Genomic DNA, 20161 nt, shown 5'->3' with positions numbered 1-20161 from the left:
CCATTTCATTTGCTTAGTATTCCCAAACTGCATCCATTACCACATACTTGCACTGAATGGCTCAGTTGGAAATAAGTCAAGGCTTTTTAGCTTCAGGACTCTAATGTAACTGCTGTGTTATTGCCGTTGTTTGAAGCCAATTTTTAATCCTTTTTTTCTTTCTTGCATGCTTCCTCCCATGTCAACCCAGCTGTGAGTTATAAAAAGTGACCGGCTGAACTGAGCAACACACTTGAAATGCAGTTGTTAACCTCAATGTGTCACAACATCTTCATCCTGGATCCAAAAGACAAACAAACACTTCAAAGAACTAAACAATCCATGCCTGAGAGGAGAGAGAATCCATCCTGGTGTTCATCTCCAGCAGTCACTGGGCCAGAGGAGGTTTACACCCTGGGAGGCGCTCCACAGGACCAGCATCCACGCACGCACATTCATACCCATGCATGTTTCCCCCAGCAGGGATTAGAACCATGGACCTTCTTGCTGCAAGGCAACAGCCCTCTGACAAAATACGCTTCAAAACAAAAAGATTTAAAAGAAAACTTATCAATAAATAAAACAAACCAGTTTCTAGCTCTAATTATTTTGAGCTTCCCTAAGGATGAGTAGTGAATAAATGCAAAGACTATAGCTTGAATCATGCGTGAGAAATGGTCTAGTCAAAGTCCAGAACAGAATCTTAAGAGCTCTTAATTAATGTTCACAGTCGCCAACAACCCAGTCATGACTGAGCTTGGGCTGTGTTGCAGGAAAATGGACAGAAATGTTAAACCTTTAACATGTTGGTAAGAGACCAGCAGCTGAGAAGCTAAATGTGGAATATATATATATATACATATATACACACCTGCATGATTCAGGCTTTTATTCCTGAGATATGCATTTAACAAGTATTAATACAGTTAAAAGTCTGAGCCTGACATCGTTTGAAAAAGTTTATAACCTGTCTACTTTTAAGACTAATCTTAAAACTTTCCTTTTTGACCAAACTTATAACTAGAGTGGCTCATGTTACTCTGAGCTACCTTTATAGTTTTACTGCTATAGGCTTAGGCTGCTGGAGGACATCAGGATCTAATTTTCTCACTCTATTGAGTTCTACTGTTCTTCAATTATGCATCATGTGTTGTCATTTCTGCTTTAACTTTCTGTTCTCTCTCTTTTTCTTGATAGTAGGTACACCTGGTCTGGCGTTCTGTTAACTGTGACATCATTCAGAGAAGACGGCTCACCCGCTACTTCCATCTAATGTAGAACAGATTACTAGATCAATGTGTGCTTCTGTGCTTTTTTGTTTCTCTTGTTGTGTCTCTGCTCTGTCTTCTGTAACCCCAGTCGGTCGAGGCAGATGACCGTTCATACTGAGCCCGGTTCTGCCGGAGGTTTTCCTTCCCGTTAATGGGTGGTTTTTCTTCCCACTGTCGCTTTATGCTTGCTCAGTATGAGGGATTGCTGCAAAGCCATGTACAATGCAGACGACTCTCCCTGTAGCTCTACGGTTCCCCAGGAGTGAATGCTGCTTGTTGGGACTTTGATGCAATCAACTGGTTTCCTTATATAGGACATTTTTGACCAATCTGTATAATCTGACCCAATCTGTATAATATGATTGAACTTGATTTTGTAAAGTGCCTTGAGATGACATGTTTCATGATTTGGTGCTATATAAATAAAATTGAATTGAATTGAATAACGTATAACCACTTTTCCCAGGAACTGCAAGTGTTGCCTGGTATTTCTGTGCAGAAAATCACTCAGAAATTTTATCTGCAGAGAGAAATAAAACTGTGTCATTCTGACCCGTCAGGAATTACATTATGTGGAGCACAAAACACCCGCGCTTCTTCTCTAAATCACAGAGTCTCAGCGTTTAAACAGAAGTCACAACAAAAAAAAAAGAGTCAGAATTAAAGCTTCCCTGCTGTAAATTAAGACTTTTCCTCTTCCAGAAGGTGTGGGTTTTTTTTTGGCTCACACCAACCGCATAAGTTTCTTTTCTGATTCCGTTCTCGTTTCTCCTGCCAAAGCGTCGCCTCAGAAACCTCATGCGAGCCTCTGAGGGGTGTTAAGCCCTCTCCATCAAGTGGAAATCTTATCCACGCATTAATGATCTTCTGGGGGCCGAGTCCCGCTGTTTGTGGTCAATACTCTGCAGGAGCCGGAGTCAGGCTGGAGCAGAGAGTCGGGAGGAAAGGGCACGCTGGTTAGGGAGGCCGTCCTCCAGCCAAAAGGTCACCGGGAGTCATCAGAGCCAAACACCTAACGTTGGATCCTGCACGTCTTTCTGGATAAACCTCAAACAGAGCCACCATGGCAACGGCTGATCAGTTAAAGGTCTGCGAGCCTGAACACCAGAAGTCCAGCTCATCGGTCCGTTCAGACTGAATCAGGGGAAAGAGGCACGTTTAAAACACCAGAAAATGGTTTAATGATTGTAAATACAGGACACACCTGCTGCTGCTGATCACATGCATTGATTAGCTGCTCCCACTGAGGGTGAGCCTGGCTGCTCTAAAGCATAACTGTAATTTGCAATTATTTTTATTTGACCTCTCTGCAGCCTTTGATACCATTGACTAGGATTGGACGATAATTTAATAACAATAAATATCGATCGATAGACATACATCTTTGATAGAAAAAAAAGTGTCAGTAAAAAGTTCAATAGAATAACAGTTTTCCTTCCTTTTGCGTTCTATCATGTAGGTTAATATCACATCGTTACATCCTCCCAGCCAATCACAACGCAGACCCAGGAACCAAGCTCCGCCCCCTTTAGAGTTCAAGAGCACGCATTCTTTTCTTTTCTTTTTTTCTTTTTAAACTTGCAGTTTTGGTAAAAAGTTGGTTGAATAAAGGTTTTAATTCAATGTTTGTGTCTGGGTCTAAAAATAAGTCATTAAGCAACAGCATAAAATGTCCAGGGCTGCACTTAAAAAAAATGTTTTGAATTTGTTGATAATTATCGATATCGGTCAATATGATTTCTATTTATCGATATGCTTGTTCTCTATATCGTCCGGCCTTACCATTGACCACAACTTTTTACTAATTAGGTTGGGGTTATAGCTGGAATCTCTGGATCTGCACTTGATTGGTTTTCCTTTTATTTATCTGAGAGGACAAGTCCACCTCCAGAGCTGCCTCTGACCTGCGAGGTTCCACAGGGGTCACTTTTGGGTCCTTTGTAGTTTGCTTACTTTAGCTGCTGTTATTAAACCTTTTAATGACGTTTCTTATCACTTTTATGCAGATGATATTAAACGGTTTGTCTTTTGAGCCTCATCAGCTGGACAGGCTGTCCACCTTTGTCCACTGTTTATGCGTGATCGGTGATTGGCTTTCCAGCAATTACCTCGTTTTAAACACCAAAACACTGAGACGATGATTATAGCGCCTCCTGCGCTTCATTCTAACATCATTTATGCAGCTCTGAAGTCCAGCATCTGAAATCTTGGTGTAATTTTCAGTTCTTCTCTGAGCCTTAACTCACACGTGAAATCTGTGTCTCGCTCCTGTTTCTTTCGTTTAAAGAACATTTCTAAGCTGCGACGGGTGGTCTTCTCGGCGGAATGGGAAAAATTAATGAATGCATTTGTGTTATCGTGCTTAGATAATTGTAACGCTCTCTTTACTGGGTTGGATAAATCTTCACTCTCACGCCTGCAAACCATACGAAATGAGCAGCCAGACCTTGTTCCAGAAAGGCTCGTTCCAGAAAGCCAGATCCAATCAACCGCCGTTTTATATTCCTTACACAGTTTAGGTCGCACTTTAAAATTCTGACACTAACACAGAGCTCTAAACAACCAGGCCCCAGATTACTTATCTAACAAAATGCTCGTTCATTTCGTTCTGAGGCTCAGGTTCTGTTAGTTAATTAAACACAAAGGTGGACCGATGCGTTCGGTCCGTGGCACCAAGGCTGTGGAACCGTCTCCCTCTGCAGCTACGTTTAGTTTACTCTGTCGACTCTTTTAAGAAGCAGTTAAAAATGTTTTTTTTTTTTTTAAACAGGCCTTTTTTATTGTGATTCTATCTTATTTTTATTATGTCATATTAATTGTTGTTTTACAGTTTTCTGTACAGCACTTTGTGTGTGCGAGGCGCTTAATAAACACACTTTACCTTAGAGCTGGGCCTTTACTGTATTGTTTTATCATTATCGTGAAAAATTCTTATTATGATGAGAGTTTGGGTTTATCTTGACTTACGATAAATTCCAATTAGTAATGTCTGAAAACCCCCAAAAAACTTCCAGTATTGTTACAATTATTCCACTGTGTGGTTCTCCAGGGCGTCAACAAATGTCAGTAAATTAAAAAATATAAACAAACGGCATTACTGCGTGCAGTTTAGTGATTAAAATCACATTTCTTGATGTAACTTGTGTCCTTTTTTGAATTTTGCTTTAATATACGTCACATTATTGAACGTGTCTTTTTATGACAGTATTTGTATTTATGAGGCTATAATTGACATGAAGTCACAGCCACAGTTAAAAAAACTACAAGAAGCCGGTAACTGTCACTTTTATCATTATCACAAAGGTACCACAATGCATCGTGATAAAATTTAAAGTCCATATCACTCACCCCTACTTTACTTACACACAGACATCCCTTAATAATACAACGCCAAGCTGGAAATACATCAGCAATAACCTTAGAGAAACGGTTGCTGCTGCCCGTCAACCAGGACGAGGGTATAAGGTCATTTCTAAACTGAAATATTCAGGAGACTCTACAGACTCTACAGGCCTGTTTGCCTCCTAAAAGTTAAAGCAGAGGGCAGGAATGTCATAAACAGACTAAACGTTTAGGGCTGCTCTGAAAAAGTTGCATCAACACGGAAACGAGCCACACGTCTTCTCTTTGGACAGCTGAGGTGAGCACGGCGGCGGAGGGTTGATGGCCTGGGCTTGCTTTGCTGTTTTGTCTGGCGGTCATTGAAGGGGCCGTGAACTCCTCTGCGTAGCAAAGTACTTTCTAATCAAATGTGAGTCAATCTGGGTCATAAACAGGACGACGATGCAAAACGTGATAAAATCAGCAGATCTACAACAGAACGGCTGAATAAGACAGGAATTAAGATGCTGGGCTGTGCTTTCATTTCCTGTTTCAGCCTCATCTGTGGCTGCAGCAGGAATCTGGGCTATTTAGGGCTAATTCATCAACCTTAAAGAACCTGGTTTTCATTATATCCTTATACATAAAACCATAGTGTTAAAACAGGGTGCGTTTTCTATTCACCGTCAAATTACAATAGTGTTCGCAGCTCGGTGCATGAAAACAAGCACAGGGACAGGAGGGCTGTCTCTGCAATATTCAGCCACCAACGTTAAAACACCCGTTGGATCATTTCATAATTTTTTTAGACGTCAAACACAACACAGAAAATTTGTGGTATAAATGACAAAACAAATATATAACAAGCTATAAAAATGCCAACTCATTAGAAGTTAATGGAAAGTATTAGAAGTAGAAGTAATGCAAAGCTTCTTAACGACTTTTACTAAACTTTACCAACCTGCAGATGTTTAGAAACCTTAATGTTTTTTGTTTGTTTGTTTGTTTGTTTTACACATCCAATCACTCCTGAACATCTGCGTCACAGACAGAGATCTGGATCTATTAAAGCTCGGTACTGACCCACACATTTAACCCTAAAACATAGAAAACAATAAGGAGCAGGGCTGTCCTACACAGGTGCAGCACAATGAAACATGTTTTCCTTCCACCTAACTTTCCATATTAACAAGCTTAAGACGAAGCATTCTGAACAATCAGCTTTTTACGCTGCGTGTGTGTGCGACGTTTTTAATTGGAAAAAACTGAACTTATTAAGCATCCAATGATATTCTAATTGATTTTCAATTCAGTTCAGTTTATTTAGCGCCAATTCACAACACAACACTTTCCTTTTTTATTTAGAGGCAACTGCGGTTGGATTTAAGAAGACCCAGAATTATTTTGTTGAATCAGAGTCCCACATGTTTGAATCAGGAGGAATACGGATCTGCTGCAGCCTGTCAATGACGCAACAATTTAAATCTAAACTGCGCTGAGCCATGAGAGCCAGCCGAACTAAAGGAACAAAGTAGTGTCTCTACAAATAGACTTTTTCCTTCCACTTAACTTCACTTTAATATGCTTGGATACAGCCAGCTAACTTTCTCCTAACCATAAATGTTTAGATGCAGATGAAGTCTATCAGTCTTCCTAATATCGGTCAAAGAAATCGGAAGAAAAGTTTTATTATTTGTTGCTTCATGCATCATTTCAGCAAACAACGCTGCAGGTTCAGCCTTACAGATGTGGACCATAAACTAGCTTTTTTTTTTTTTTTTTTTTTTTCCTCTGCTGGACCTTTGCTCTAACGCTTCATCCGTGGACACAAACGCGTTATGCAAAACCGGAGACAGTAAAAGGCGTCGCAGGTGGAGCCGCGTTTGCCTGCGCTTTGCATGCAGCGGCTGCTGCTGCTGATGCTGCTGCTGAACCCTGAAGGCTGCAGAGTTGTTTGCTCCAGCGGCTCCTCCAGCGGAGCAGCCCTGCACTCAGGCTATGACTCATCCCGCCCGCCAGTCACCGATGCTGGGCACGACCGGACCGGAGCGCAGCGCCGAGCGGGAAGCAGACACCTGGCCGCTCCGCGCGCGGCGCAAACACCTCCCGGTCCTCTCCGCCACTCACCTTTCTGTAATGGAAACTAACTCAGATGCTCCTCTCAGGTGTGCGCTGCTGCCTGGCCGCTTGGTCTCCTCTTCTCTCTCCTCCGGGACGTCGCATCGCTCCCCCCGGGTCTGATGGACGGGAGGGAGGGGGGGGGATCCACGCAGAGAAGCCTGCTGGCTCACACGGAGGACGGTTCGGGGAATCTGCTGGGTGGAAAGCTCCGTGGGAGCAGCGAGTCTGACGGATGTGGCTCCGTTGGCTTCAGGGGTGGGGGACCGACGCTCAGGATGCCTTCAAGGACTACACGTAAAGTCGGATTTCCAAGCTCTTGGCGAAAGAGGCGTTACTGTGTTTCTATGGTGATTTAAAGGGATAGTACTTTCTCTTTTTTTCTATTTTATACGTGGGGTTGTGTGAGATACTTTTAAGAAGTCAGTGTCTTACCTGAAGATTGTTTGTCACACACACACACACACACGCACACACACACACATATATATATATATATATATATATATGTGTGTGTGTGTGTGTGTGTGTGTATAATGTTTTTTTTTTCAAATATATATTTTTAAATATGCCAATCGAAAGACAAGTGTTGCAATAGAAGAGAAGGGTCAATAAACAGTTAAATATAATAACAGTTTTTCTTCCTTTTGCATTCTAGCCATGTAGGTTCATATTACATCATTACATCCTCCCAACCAATCACAACGCAGACCCAGGAACCAAGCTCCGCCCCCTTCAAAGATATCAGAGAGCACACGTTCTTTTTTTCTTTTTAAAAAACGTACTGTTTTGGTAAAAAGTTGGTTGAATTTTAATTCAGTGTTTGTTCTGTATCTAAAAATAGGTCGCTAAGCTAAAGCATAAAATGGCCAGGGCTGCACTTATAAAATATTTGGATTTCTTGATAATTATCGATATCAATCAATATGATTTCAAATTTAAAGTCTCAACATTTGATTCAGCACATTCTTGCATATGTCAGTTCAACATCACTAATTTGTGATGAAAAGACACTCTTTTGGATTTTTTAAAATAAAGGTACCGGATGCTTTTCAAAATATAAACCTTCACGTTTTATTGTTTAGATTGAATCTAATGTAGATTCTGCATAGTCGAAAAACAAAGCTGACAATAATGAGGAGGTTATTGCCCTTTAAAATTAAAGCTTTAAAAGTCAAAATACAGTTTCAAGTTTTCATTGGATAAATTACGGTAAATCTTAGTTTTATATCACGAATGGCCCTACATTAGGCATTCTAAAGGGAATCCGTTGCCCTTTCAAAAAAAAGCTCACAGAAAGTGTTTTTCTTTGTTTAATTATTACAAAGGATTGTTCCAGATTTAAAATTCAAAATGGACACAGTTTTTAGCTTGGCTAAGCAATAAAATATATTATTGTGCTGAGTGTCAAACACCAAACGACAGAAACTACAACGATCTTCAGGAAGTTTTTGCCGTCAAATATTTGTCTAAGAAGGGGACCAGACTAGTCAATGTTTTGAATTTTGGATACACCAAAATTACTTTGTTCCGTTTCCTTGGAGGGAGGTAAACGAAGATTTGTGGAACCAAAGAAGAAGAAGAAAAAAAATCCGCTTTTTGGTCTTAACAAAGCATACATCAGGGTTATGGGACGATTGCAATTTGGCTGAATCTGTAGCTACAGCACGTTTGGAAAGCATATGAGCCAGAAAGGAGACATGTCTGCTTTCTCAAAGAAGCACAGATAAACTAAATGTTAACTGCACAATTGGAAATGTTTTGGAGGTAATATATTCTAAAATAAATAAATAAATAAAATAATGTCATTTTCGAAAAACACAATTTTTCATTTATAATAATTTGCACTTTAATAATAATTTCTGTCCTGTACCTACTCCAGTCCAGCTGGTGGCGGTAATGCACTTTTGTGATTGGTCGGCCAGCCGCCATGAAGCACCACAGGAAGAAGACGGGAGAAACTCCGCCCATTCCGGTCAGGAATTGACCAATCAGGAGTCTTCATTCTTGACGGCGCTGTGTGTTCCCACAGTGTGACTGCTGAGCTAAATTCCTGACAGAAAGCTAAAAACAAAACCCCTAAACCCCTCCAGGCCGTCCGGTTTCCTGCTCTGAACACCCCCGGAGGATCAGGCTCGGACCTCAGTCCAGAACCAAACCATGGTTGGCGTTAAAGTCATCGGCAGCGACCCGGACTTCCAGCCGGAGTTAGCGGCCGCCGGCTCCAGGCTAGCCGTGGTGAAGTTCACAATGGCCGGGTAAGGTTCTCGACGCGGCTAACCGGGCTCTGTCTGCTGGTTCTGTGAACATGGAAGATCTGGATTTAGTTGGTTTGAAATACGTTAGGAAAGCTGGGTGCCGGAGCAGCTGTGATTATCTCAGAGATCCACGATGCGTTTAGCTGCTAAAAGCTAACTAGCTCCGCTGCTTACAATGACTTGGCAGTATTACAGTAAGTTAGCCGCTGAGGTGTAGCACCGCTGCACTCGGAGGGCTCTTGTTTAATACATAACAACAAATCATACCCGAAACCGAGTAAATCTGCACCAGAATGAGGATATAAAAAGTTTTCTCCGTCCTGTTAAAATGACACTTTTACCCAATGGAAGAAAATGATCCAGATCAATCATGTCTGAACTTCTAACTCCTTTAATGTGGAGGAGTTTAATCCTTAAACCTATGCATCTCGTTTGGAAAATAAACTGAGATTTATTTCAGAACAAAAAAAGTGTAAAAATGTCCACATCCTTAAATGGATAGTTTTTGAACCGCCGGTTAACCTTATTGCAGTTGAATCTACTTCTTGCGAAGCTATAATTTAGTTGTTTTGGATTATCATTTGGGATATTGCCATGGGAAAGTTCCTCTTCATCACACGTCAGCAACCTTTATAACCCAAGGAGCCATTTTTGCCTTCTGTCCAGCTAATAAGAATTTGTTTATAGCCACAAAGGCTAGGTGAGCTCCAAAACCTAATTACTAGTTTTTACAATATTCACTACAAGAAATATGTTTAGATTTTTAAATAAAAGACAAAACAATATATATTATAAGCTTTTAAAATAAAGGAAAGCATTGGAGTCTTACACACACACTGCAAAAAAGGGAGCTAAAGGTAAGTAAAGTTTTCTTGAAACGAAAGTATTTGTCCTTGATTTGAGCAGCAAGTTTAAATGATCTCCCAGTAGAAATAGATTTTTGCACTTAAAATAAGAACAACTCATCTCCATCATCTAAGTGCAGATATCTAATTAACTTATTTTAGGGGTCAAAATACACATTCCATTGGCAGATAATGTTATTTACCTGCTAAGTTTCAAGACAAATGCACTCATTTGAAGAAATTATCTACTTTTAGTTTCCTTTTTGCAATGTAGGAGAATTAGTTGTTGTTTTTTTTAATAGAAAACGACACCAAAAACGCACGTAATATCAACCAGAAGACCAAACAAGATATTCCATACATTATTGGTGTAAAAAAAACAGCATTAATTTATTACCTGTAGATTTTAAAACATTGCTCAGTGCTTATCATATTTGGCAAAAGTTACTAAGAGCGACAGGTTGCAGAGCCGCAGCCAAGTAGAACCCTGAAGGTTCTGTTCTAACCTCCAGGGTTGGAACAGAACCAACGCAGCGTGTAAGTGGATGGTTCGTAGTTTCCTGCTCCTCTCCTGGAGGCGCTTTCACTCCAGGGTAGGCCTGGGCGTCTCAGCCTTTCCTTTGGTTTGCTTAGTTTTTACAGTCCGGTTTAGAGAGCAAAACAAACGGCCCGGATGTATTTAGAACGATTGCTTGTTTGTGGCAGTGTTCGCTGAAACGAGCAGATTCTACGAGGAGCAACGACTCGATCAGCTGACTTGTTCAGAGCGGGAATAAAACACGAGCTACGGTTACATTCCATGATGGGATATTCTGACTGAAATAGATGGATATCTATGTTGTCCCATAAAGGGAAATCTGTTTCTACAGGCTGACGTGTCAGCATAGAAATCCACTTTAAACATTTAACACACTTAGCCAACACAGAACAAACGTCACAGTAAAAAAAAAAACAATCTGAATACATCATTTAATTTGATCCTGCCGTACGTTTACATGCGCTGGAATTTATTCCAAACCCACAGAACTTGTACTTCCGGAAAAAGCAGAAGTGTTATGTATTTTTTATTTTTTATCAGCGTTAGCATCCAGAGTGGATCAGCACCAGGTTCTAGGAACGGCTGAGACGTCGCTGCGCTCCCAAATTAAGCTGCAGGTTTAGCAACACAGGCTGTTGGTGTTCCTGTGGAGCAGGATGAGCGACGTACGGCACTTTGTCCAGATCCGTGTTTAGATGGACGCTGCTCAGAATAACGGTCGGCATAAACCGCCCGCCTCATTTGGAATACGTTGAATTCCAGTTTAGCTTGATCTGATCCCAATGTTCTAGTTGCCGTGTTTACGTGACGCATTTTTATTCCGATTTACTTACGTCCATGTAAACATGGCTAAACGTATCGACGCCACGTTAACCAGTGTTGCTGAGTTTAATGTCTTAAGATGTTTTTACGGTCCGGACTTTAAGGGAGGGCGGATAAATGCAGCAAAATAAAAGACTTTGATTTATTTTTTCCTGAATATAATAATAAACAAACATACTTTCTACTCAGTGTAGTATAAAGCTTGTTACTCTACATTACTCCAGACTTTTTGAATTGAGAAAGCTTCCTGGGGAGGAAACGAAACGTCTTCAACTACGAAAAACAAGTCCAGTTGTTTTGTTTTTTACTTTTTTTTTTTTAATGACCATGACCTGGATGACTGAGAATCTTCACCAGCAATAATAAACATGAATCCAACGTGTCCTGACAGGCAACTTTATTAGCAACACCTTGTATCGTCGCGCCAACAACATAACATGAGCAACGTCTGGTCTACCTCCTAAGCCAGCGCTCTGCAGCCTGTGGCTCTTAATAACTTTGGCTACAAATTATATTTTTGTTATGGTATTTAAATGTAATAATGATAATAAATTCAGGTTTCAGATGTTTTTTTCTTGCACTAATTGCTTTTAATTTTCACAACAGAATGATGCTAAAAGTGCCAGTAATATTTTATTTTAAATCAATATTTTTTCATTATGTTGGAAACTATGATTATTTATTTGACATTATTATCCACAAATATCAACACCCCATCTATCCTCTTTTTTTTCTTAAACCTCAAAATAGACATAAAGTGCATTTCTTTAACGATGACAACATATTTCCTACAGTAGATCTTTATCACAAATTAGAACTTGTCTTTTTTCAAAAGGCCAGGCAACATTTGGGGCTCTGAACGAGTTTAATTCAGGTGGACTGGAGGAAAAATAGTTTTGTTTTGTTAACCCACAGATAGGAGGTGGGGAACAGCAGCGGGGTTTTCAGCGCCGTGACTCTAAGCCGGCAGAGACGTGCTGGTTTTTTGGCTACTGGGTCGCTGCGTATTATGCAGAAGGACGTTAGAAGTTCAGGATAAATCCACATACTTAGTTAGACCCCTGATTTTAGCTGCTTAATGCAGCTTTATGTTGTTTGGCTTCTGTCTCCTGTGTGGGACTCCGCCCCTTCGCAAAGAAACTTTCCAAAGCCGTTTGTTTTTACTCCTTTTGCTAGCTTATGGGTTTAGTTTTATCACCTAACTGAGAGGTGAAACACTGACGTGGAACAGAGAGAATACGGACATATTTCAGGATCAAACATAGTTCAGACTCCAGTAATAAGTAAAACAAAGAATGTATTGTATTTTTGGGACTATAAGTCGCACGTTTTTTCATAGTTTGGGCGATCCTATGACTTATAGTGAGATGCGACATATATATCAAATTAAAATGGTAAATCATACAGACCAACATGAACCAACGAGTGAACATTACCTTCTATAGCCACAAGAGGGCGCTCTAGGCTTGTGGAAACTATATGCTGCTCTTGCACCACTTAAAAATGTATTAAAACATTAAGTTATAGACAACAAAAATAGAACACATGTTTCTACGTTGTTTCACTGTTTCAGTCTGCAGAGCGATGCGTGGTGCAGCTCTAAGGAACCAGACTGACACAGAACCTGTTACTGGGCCGTCTGTGAAGCTAATAGCAGCTAGCGCTAGCTTACGGCTCTGTTGTCTGGGTGGTTTACAACTTCTCTGATTTACGTGAGCTTTATGTCTGAAACATCCGTGTCGTACAGTTAGCTTAGCATGTAGCACTGTTACGCTACATGCTGTTAGCTTAGCATGTAGCACTGTTACGCTACATGCTGTTAGCTTAGCATGTAGCACTGTTACGCTACATGCTGTTAGCTTAGCATGTAGCACTGTTGCGCTACATGCTGTTAGCTTAGCATGTAGCACTGTTACGCTACATGCTGTTAGCTTAGCATGTAGCACTGTTACGCTACATGCTGTTAGCTTAGCATGTAGCACTGTTACGCTACATGCTGTTAGCTTAGCATGTAGCACCGTTAGCTCACAGTCTGATTTCAGCGTAATTACACCGAAATGCTCTGAACTTTCCGGGTTGGAGTTTCTGGCTTGTTGTGCTAATTTCTCCCGTTCATCCTCCCGGGTGTGTTTCACGTTATTCAGCCGGTTGTTGATGCAGCTGTGTGATTGAATAAGTTGATTTACTAGATTAAATGTCAGTTTTTAGGCTTGGATTGTGTGAAATAAATTTCTAAATAAATGCGTTGTGTAGTCCGGTGCGACTTATAAATGTTTTTTCATCTTTATGATGAAATTATGACTGATGTGATTTATAGTCCAAAAAATATGGTACGTTATTTTCTCTTTCTGTGTGACCCAGTACCAGATTATCCACGGACCTGTATCGGCCCACGCCCCGGGGGTTGGGGACTGCTGTTCTCACCTAGCTGCCTAGAATGAGCCAGTTGCTCTCAGGCTGCATGAGACACATGTGGACTGGACTTGGGTTGGGCAGTAAACCCAGAACCACGGTTGCGTTTGGACCAGAGTTCCTCTGGACTTTTTACAGCTGCCCATAAATGCAGATTATCAGAGCAAACAAACCGCGGCTGGTTTAAAGCAGATCTGACAGGAAACGAGGCCCCAAAGCATGATACTGCCACCGCCGTGCTTCCCTATAGGTACCAAGATGTTCAGGCTCAGCTTCATCACACCATAAATCCTTTCAGCAAAACTTATTCAGGCTCGTCTTTCTTTAACGTCTTTCTTAATGTTGGCCAGTCCGTGGTTTAGTACGTGAAAATATCATGAAATTGATGTTTTTAGTCTGTAAGTCACGTCCAGATTTAACCAAGAAGAGACCCTGAAACTCGGGTTAGTCCAGTTGATCAGCCACATTTAGACATGAGTGGACGGATGCAAAAGGTTAAAGGTCACGTCAAAGTTCAGAGCAAAAAGCTGTTGTAGAGTTTCTGTGTGTGCTGCAGGTGATGAGATGTTCTCCTCCTCCTCCTCTCCGCAGCTGTCGGCCCTGCATCAGAATAGCTCCAGCGTTCAACATGTTCAGCAACAAATATCCACAGGTGGTCTTCCTGGAGGTCGACGTCCACGTCTGTCAGGTACGCCTGGTCCCTCCTGAAATGTATGCCATCAATAATACGTCCTCCATCGTGACGTAAAACTCGCTTCACCCTGGACAGGAACGCTGATGTTCAGCAGTTTTCTTTTCACTGGAGGCCGGAGCTTCGGTGAAAGTTGTTCCAGGACAGACATCCAAAGTGGTTTTAAAATGGATAAATGAGGAATAATCCTACTTAGAGCTGAGCAATGAGGGATTGCTTTGCTGCAATCCCTCATACTGAGCAAGCATGAAGCGACAGTGGGAAGAAAAACTCCCCATTAATGAGAAGGAAAACCTCCGGCAGAACCAGAACCAGGCTCAGTGTGAACGCTCATCTGCCTCCACCCACTGGGGCTTAGAGAAGACAGAGCAGAGACACAGAAAGCACAGAAGCTCACATTGACCCAGGAGTACTTTCTATGTTAGATGGTAATAGAGGATGATCTGCCTCCCCTGATGATGTCACAGCTAACAGAACGCCAGACCAGGTGTACCTTCTATGAAGAGAAAAATGACAGAGAACAAAAATGTAAAAGCTGAAATAACAACAAACAATGCAGATTGGAGAGCAGTAGGAGAACTCAGCAGAGTGAGAGAAATAGACCCTGATGTCCTCCAGCAGCCTAAGCCTATAGCAGCATAACTATAGAGATAGCTCAGGGTAACATGAGCCACTCTGACTAGAAGCTTTGTCACAAAGGAAAGTTTTAAGATTAGTCTTAAAAGTAGACGGGGTGTCTGCCTCACGGACCAAAACTGGGAGTTGGTTCCACAGGAGAGGAGCCTGATAGCTAAAGGATCTGCCTCCCATTCTACTTTTAGAGACTCTAGGAACCACCAGCAGACCTGCAGTCTGAGAGCGAAGTGCTCTGTTAGGAACATACGGGGTAATCAGAGCTCTGATATATGATGGAGTTTGATTATTAAGGGCTTTATACGTTAGAAGAAGATTTTTAAATTCTAATCTTGATTTAACAGGAAGCCAATGAAGGGAAGCTAAAATAGGAGAAATATGATCCCTCTTGTTGATTTTCATCAGAACTCTTGCTGCAGCATTTTGGATCAGCTGAAGGCTTTGAACTGCATTTTGTGGACTAAGCAAGCTTGGTAGTAGGTCTGACCCATTTTAAAGGTTACATTTAAATAGGGTTAGGATTACAATTTTTCCCCGGTCCTCATTTCAAATATTTAAAGAATTACTCAGTATTTATCTATCGACTGATATGAAAAGCTTGTATCACACAGCCCTGACCCTACTGGAAGTTCAACAGCAGAGGTGTCCAAACTTTTCGCCTATTGGGCCAAAATTGTTAAATCGAAAGCCAAAAAAATTAATAAAAATAAATAACATTACCAAAAATATTGTCATTTTCTTTTAACCCTCCCAACACATCATTTTATGAAAACATATTAAGCTGTTTTCAGCCAATTTTAATAAATTAATTCCAGTCAGATTTTAATGCACCAAAGTCGCCCTATTTACTATGAAAGTAAAGCAAATGTAAAAAGTGTTCTTATTAAAAGACAAATGTTTGGTGTTGTATCGAACATTCAGTTGTAAGATTTTCACATGTCTATAATACATTTACAGTAATTAAAAATAAAAAGTTCACTTTTGCAAAAAGCCACCAGCGTTGGTCGGCCAAATCTTTTTGGAGATGAAGTAGGAGGACCGCATAAAATCAGCACATGGGCCACAAATGGCCCCCGGGCCACAGTTTGGACACCCGGCTCTACAGATTGGACCAAAAGACCCAGAATCCCGTTAACCTGCCTTTAATTTTTTTTTCCTCAGGGCACGGCGGCAGCCAACAACATCTCAGCGACGCCCACCTTCCTGTTCTTCAGGAACCGGGTCCGGGTCGACCAGTACCAGGGAGCGGACGCCGCCGGCCTGGAGGAGAAGATCAAACAGCACACGGAGAACGACCCGGGGAACAGCGAGGACTCCGACATCCCCAAGGGATACGTGGGTCCACCCTGCCTTTCTGACGGGTTCCCCTCCTGGTTCTGGACTGGTACCAGAGCGGCGTGCTCAGGCGGTTCCACAGGAAACGGGTTTATGTTGTTTTTACAGTATCCTGTTTAAGCGCTAAACCTCTGCAGGAGGCACCAAGTAGCTTCACAGCATCGTTTACAGTCAGATTGTGTCCAAGCTGGGGTTAGAGAAACAGGAAGCACTGATTGATGAAGGCTTTCTCCGCCTTCTAGAACCTGCTTCCTCGAGTAACATCAGGTCCTAGTAGGGATGCGCATAAAAATCAACACAAATATTAATATCAATGTTTTTAAAAACAGTTTTATATCAATATTCTGGGTTTTAATATCAATATACCTCCCAGCCACTAGGGGGCGTTATTACAGTCGTTACTGTTCACAGTGAGGAAGTGAGACGAATCTAAAAATCAGACGTTTGGCGCATTTTTGGTTTCTCTGATACGTTAAATGCATTAAACCAAATGCACTTTATCTTCCTGTTAATATGTCAGTGTTCAATAAATAGAACATAAATATAATATTTATAACTTTTTGTTTGAGCATTAATTTTAAAGTAATAAATATCGATATTGGAGTCAAATCAAATCAAGCTGAGCTACGTATCAAGAATCATATCAAATTGGCTCATCTAGATGACACCCAGTCCTGATGAGCGTTATTTTACGAGCAGATCAGTCGGTAGCTGCTAAAATCAGACTTATCCCTGAATGGGACGACCTCCTGGCTCAGCTCTGCTGGTTTCTGCTGTTAAAATGCTGTTAAAATGCTAAATGATGCCCCGAGGAGAAAGAAAAGCATCATCTCATGATTTTTATCAGCAGAATTTATAATAGTCGCAGTTTAACTGATTTAAAAACATTTCTTTTTGCCGTAATCAACGTGTAGATTTCTGGCTCTGAGTGCTGATTTCTTCTGACTGGACTCGCTGAGATGTGCAGCACCAGGTTACGCTCAGTCTGCACTTTTTACCCAGAAAACCAAACTTCTCCTGCTGCAGATTGCCAAATGAAAACACAGAGGAGGTTTCCGCCTCCGTAGTTGGGCTGAAACTGGAGGTGGAGGTGCAGAAAGCTCCTACACTGCAAAAATAGAACTCTAAATAAGAAATTATTTCTTGAAATGAGAGAATTTTTCCTTGATTTGAGCAGGTAAATAAGATTATTTGCCAATGAAATAAGACTTTTGAACTTAAAATAAGAACAATTCATCTCCATTATCTTATTTCAAGTGAAGTATATCTAATTATCTTATTTTAGGGGTAAAAATACTAATTCCTTTGGCAAATAATCTTATTTACTTGCTCAAATCAAGGACAAATACATTCATTTCAAGAAAATTTTACCTTTTTTTCTTTTTTTCTTCTTTTTGCAGTGTATATGGACGTGGAAATCCTGCAGATTGTTAGAAAACGTGGCAGGATGGCGGGTAAAGCCGAAGGGGAATCGTTTAACGAGGACAAAAAGCAAAGCTATGAGATCTAGTTATTATTTGTTGAAAAAAGATCAAACATGTGGCTTTAAGTTAGAACATTGGCCCCCTGTGTGTTTTTAGTCTATAAATCAAAACAGTTGGGAACTTTCTCAGGTGCCAGGCTTGAACCAGGAGTCAAAAACCCGAGACCTTTGTCCTCAGAGGACAGAACCGTGTCTGACTCGGTCTCTCTGTGTCGTTCAGATGGACCTCATGCCTTTCGTCAACAAAGCCGGCTGCGAGTGCCTCAACGAGAGCGACGACTGCGGCTTCGACAACTGTTTAGTCAAAGACTCGTCCTACCTGGAGTCCGACTGTGACGAGCAGGTAAAAGCCAGCAGTCTGAGCCACGTGCCGGCGCTAATCTGCCTGTGAAATGTTTGTGTGCGGGCCGCTGGCGGACTGATCGCCTGTCCCATGCACCGGCTCGCTTTCCCCTCTATTAACTCACCTGTTTCCTCCTCAAGCTGTTGATAACCATCGCCTTCAACCAGCCTGTCAAGCTTTTCTCTATGAAGCTCCAGTGCTCAGATCTAGGTGAGCTTTTATTCTTTGTGACGCCGTAACATCCCAGAGTCCACGTGTCTCACCTGTCGCCTCTCCTCCTCAGCCCAGGCCCCGAAGGTGGTGAAGGTGTTCATCAATCTCCCGCGGTCGATGGGTTTCGACGACGCCGAGCGGAGCGAAGCCACCCAGACCCTGGACCTGTCTGAGGACGACTACAAAGACGACGGCCTGATCCCTCTGCGCTACGTCAAGTTTCAGAACGTCCAGAGTGCTACGGTGAGGATCATTAAACGCATTCTTGATCCGAGAAACTTACTTTAAATGAACGTCTGTTCATATTTACAGGGAGTTAGAAGGACAGAAAGCAGAGAAAGACAATAGAAAACAGAGGGAACACAACTTTATTGTCAGCAAATGACTGCAGACATGGAGAGTAGTAGGAAAAAGTCAGGAGGAGACCTTCGGATAACATAAGCTGCTCTAACTATATATATATATATATATATATATATATATATATATATATATATATATATATATATATATATATAGAGAGAGAGAGAGAGAGAGAGAGAGAGAGAGATAGATAGATATATAAGGTTTTACACATAGGCTTAAAAGTAGACGGGGTGTCGGCCTCGTGGACTAAAACTGGGAGCATCTTAGTTTATATAGTGTATCATTTAATTTGCATAAAGTTGCAACACCTTAACTGGCCACCAGAGGGCTTAGTGTTGCTGTCAGCTGTGGCGGAGTGGTATCTTGGTGGGTTTAACTGACTTAGTACAGATATGTTTAGAGACATGAAGCAGTGTCAAGATGCACCTCAGAAAACTTGGCATTAAACTTTTTGTAGTTTATCTCTGATGCAGCAGCCTTTGCATCACATTCAGCTAAATTCACTCAAACCGAAGCTACATTTTCTGACACCACCGTCTGCCTTCTTTAGACGAACAACCAATCCCGTCTCCCTCCAGTGTCTCACTAGGTCCACTTCCTGTCTTCCCTCTCCAGGTATTTATCAAGTCAAACCAAGGAGACGAGGAGACGACAAAAATTAACTACCTGACGTTCATCGGCACTCCGGTTCAGGCCACCAACATGAACGACTTCAAGCGGGTACGAAGCAGCAGCGCCGATCCGCTCTGATCCGGTTAGATGTGTTTTAAAGTGTCCCGATCGGCCCTGATGTCTTCGCCTCGTCTCCCTGCAGGTTGTTGGGAAGAAAGGCGAGAGCCACTGAGCAGCAGAATAAGGCCAGAGGAGGAGGAGGAGGAGAAGGCTGCAGAACCCGCTGAGGGTCTTCCTTCTGCCAAAGCTGCCGGAGAGAAACGGCGGATCAACGTCCAGCTTCCCTCCTGTCGCTCTCACTGAACTCTCCATCTCCGCTGACGCCATCTCAACTCATTTATATTGTAATTCTGTTGGAATCCCTGTAAATAAAACACAATCCTTTTCCAAAGGCACGTGCTTCCTGTTGGCTTTATTCACCGCTACGCCGCAGCAGGTAAAGAGCCCGCTGGAACCAGAACATCGGCCCCAGCCCAGACCCTGGTTATGACGCAGAAAACATAGATACGCTGCTTATTACCCAGATTTTTCTATCTGGTGCTGATATTTTCAGCAGCTAATTGTATTTTGATTACAACTGAGTTGCTTGGTTTGTAGAAACAAAAATAAATCACGACAAAATGAAGCTGAGTTGTTAATTTAATCAGAATTTGACTAAATACGGAGGATTACAGGCTAATGAAAACCCTTAGCTGTTTCAGAGCCGTTTTGACTATTGCATCACCAATAAAACAGGATTATGAACACAAATATGATAATATAATATTATAATCCTGGGGACTGCTGACTCGACATGAGGAGATGAAGCCACAGCAGGTCAATTTTAACTAAGCTCGTCGTTTACAGAGGGCTGCATCCAAG

The 20161-nt window shown here is 41.6% G+C and overlaps 2 protein-coding genes across 2 annotated transcripts in view; one reads left to right on the top strand and one right to left on the bottom strand.

The window, feature by feature from the left end:
• The window catches only part of rab27b (RAB27B, member RAS oncogene family), a 74708-nt gene extending 67792 nt beyond the window's left edge, over positions 1–6916 (bottom strand). Inside the window, exon 1 of the mRNA XM_036139971.1 lies at positions 6699–6916. The gene's annotated coding sequence lies outside the window, so the exon portion shown is untranslated. The remainder of the gene's footprint in view (positions 1–6698) is intronic.
• A 1759-nt stretch (positions 6917–8675) lies between these two features.
• txnl1 (thioredoxin-like 1) lies at positions 8676–19695 on the top strand. Its single transcript, XM_036139970.1, has 8 exons — positions 8676–8947; positions 14156–14252; positions 16050–16223; positions 17927–18049; positions 18190–18259; positions 18333–18505; positions 19244–19348; positions 19443–19695. The coding sequence occupies exons 1-8, from the start codon at positions 8850–8852 to the stop codon at positions 19470–19472; spliced, it is 870 nt and encodes a 289-aa protein (XP_035995863.1). The 5' UTR covers positions 8676–8849; the 3' UTR covers positions 19473–19695.
• The last annotated feature ends 466 nt before the right edge of the window (positions 19696–20161 follow it).

This window comes from Fundulus heteroclitus, chromosome 8, assembly GCF_011125445.2.
Source record: "Fundulus heteroclitus isolate FHET01 chromosome 8, MU-UCD_Fhet_4.1, whole genome shotgun sequence".
Taxonomy (NCBI): Eukaryota; Metazoa; Chordata; class Actinopteri; order Cyprinodontiformes; family Fundulidae; genus Fundulus; species Fundulus heteroclitus.
Note: the sequence above shows the minus strand (reverse complement) of the source record. Positions and strands in the feature narration are given on the sequence as shown.

Coding starts and splice junctions, on each gene's coding strand:
- txnl1 (XM_036139970.1), top strand. CDS start 8,850: ATGGTTGGCGTTAAAGTCATCGGCAGCGACCCGGACTTCCAGCCGGAG. Junction 14,253..16,049: donor TCGACGTCCACGTCTGTCAG/GTACGCCTGGTC, acceptor TTTTTTCCTCAG/GGCACGGCGGCAGCCAACAA. Junction 16,224..17,926: donor CCGACATCCCCAAGGGATAC/GTGGGTCCACCC, acceptor TGTGTCGTTCAG/ATGGACCTCATGCCTTTCGT.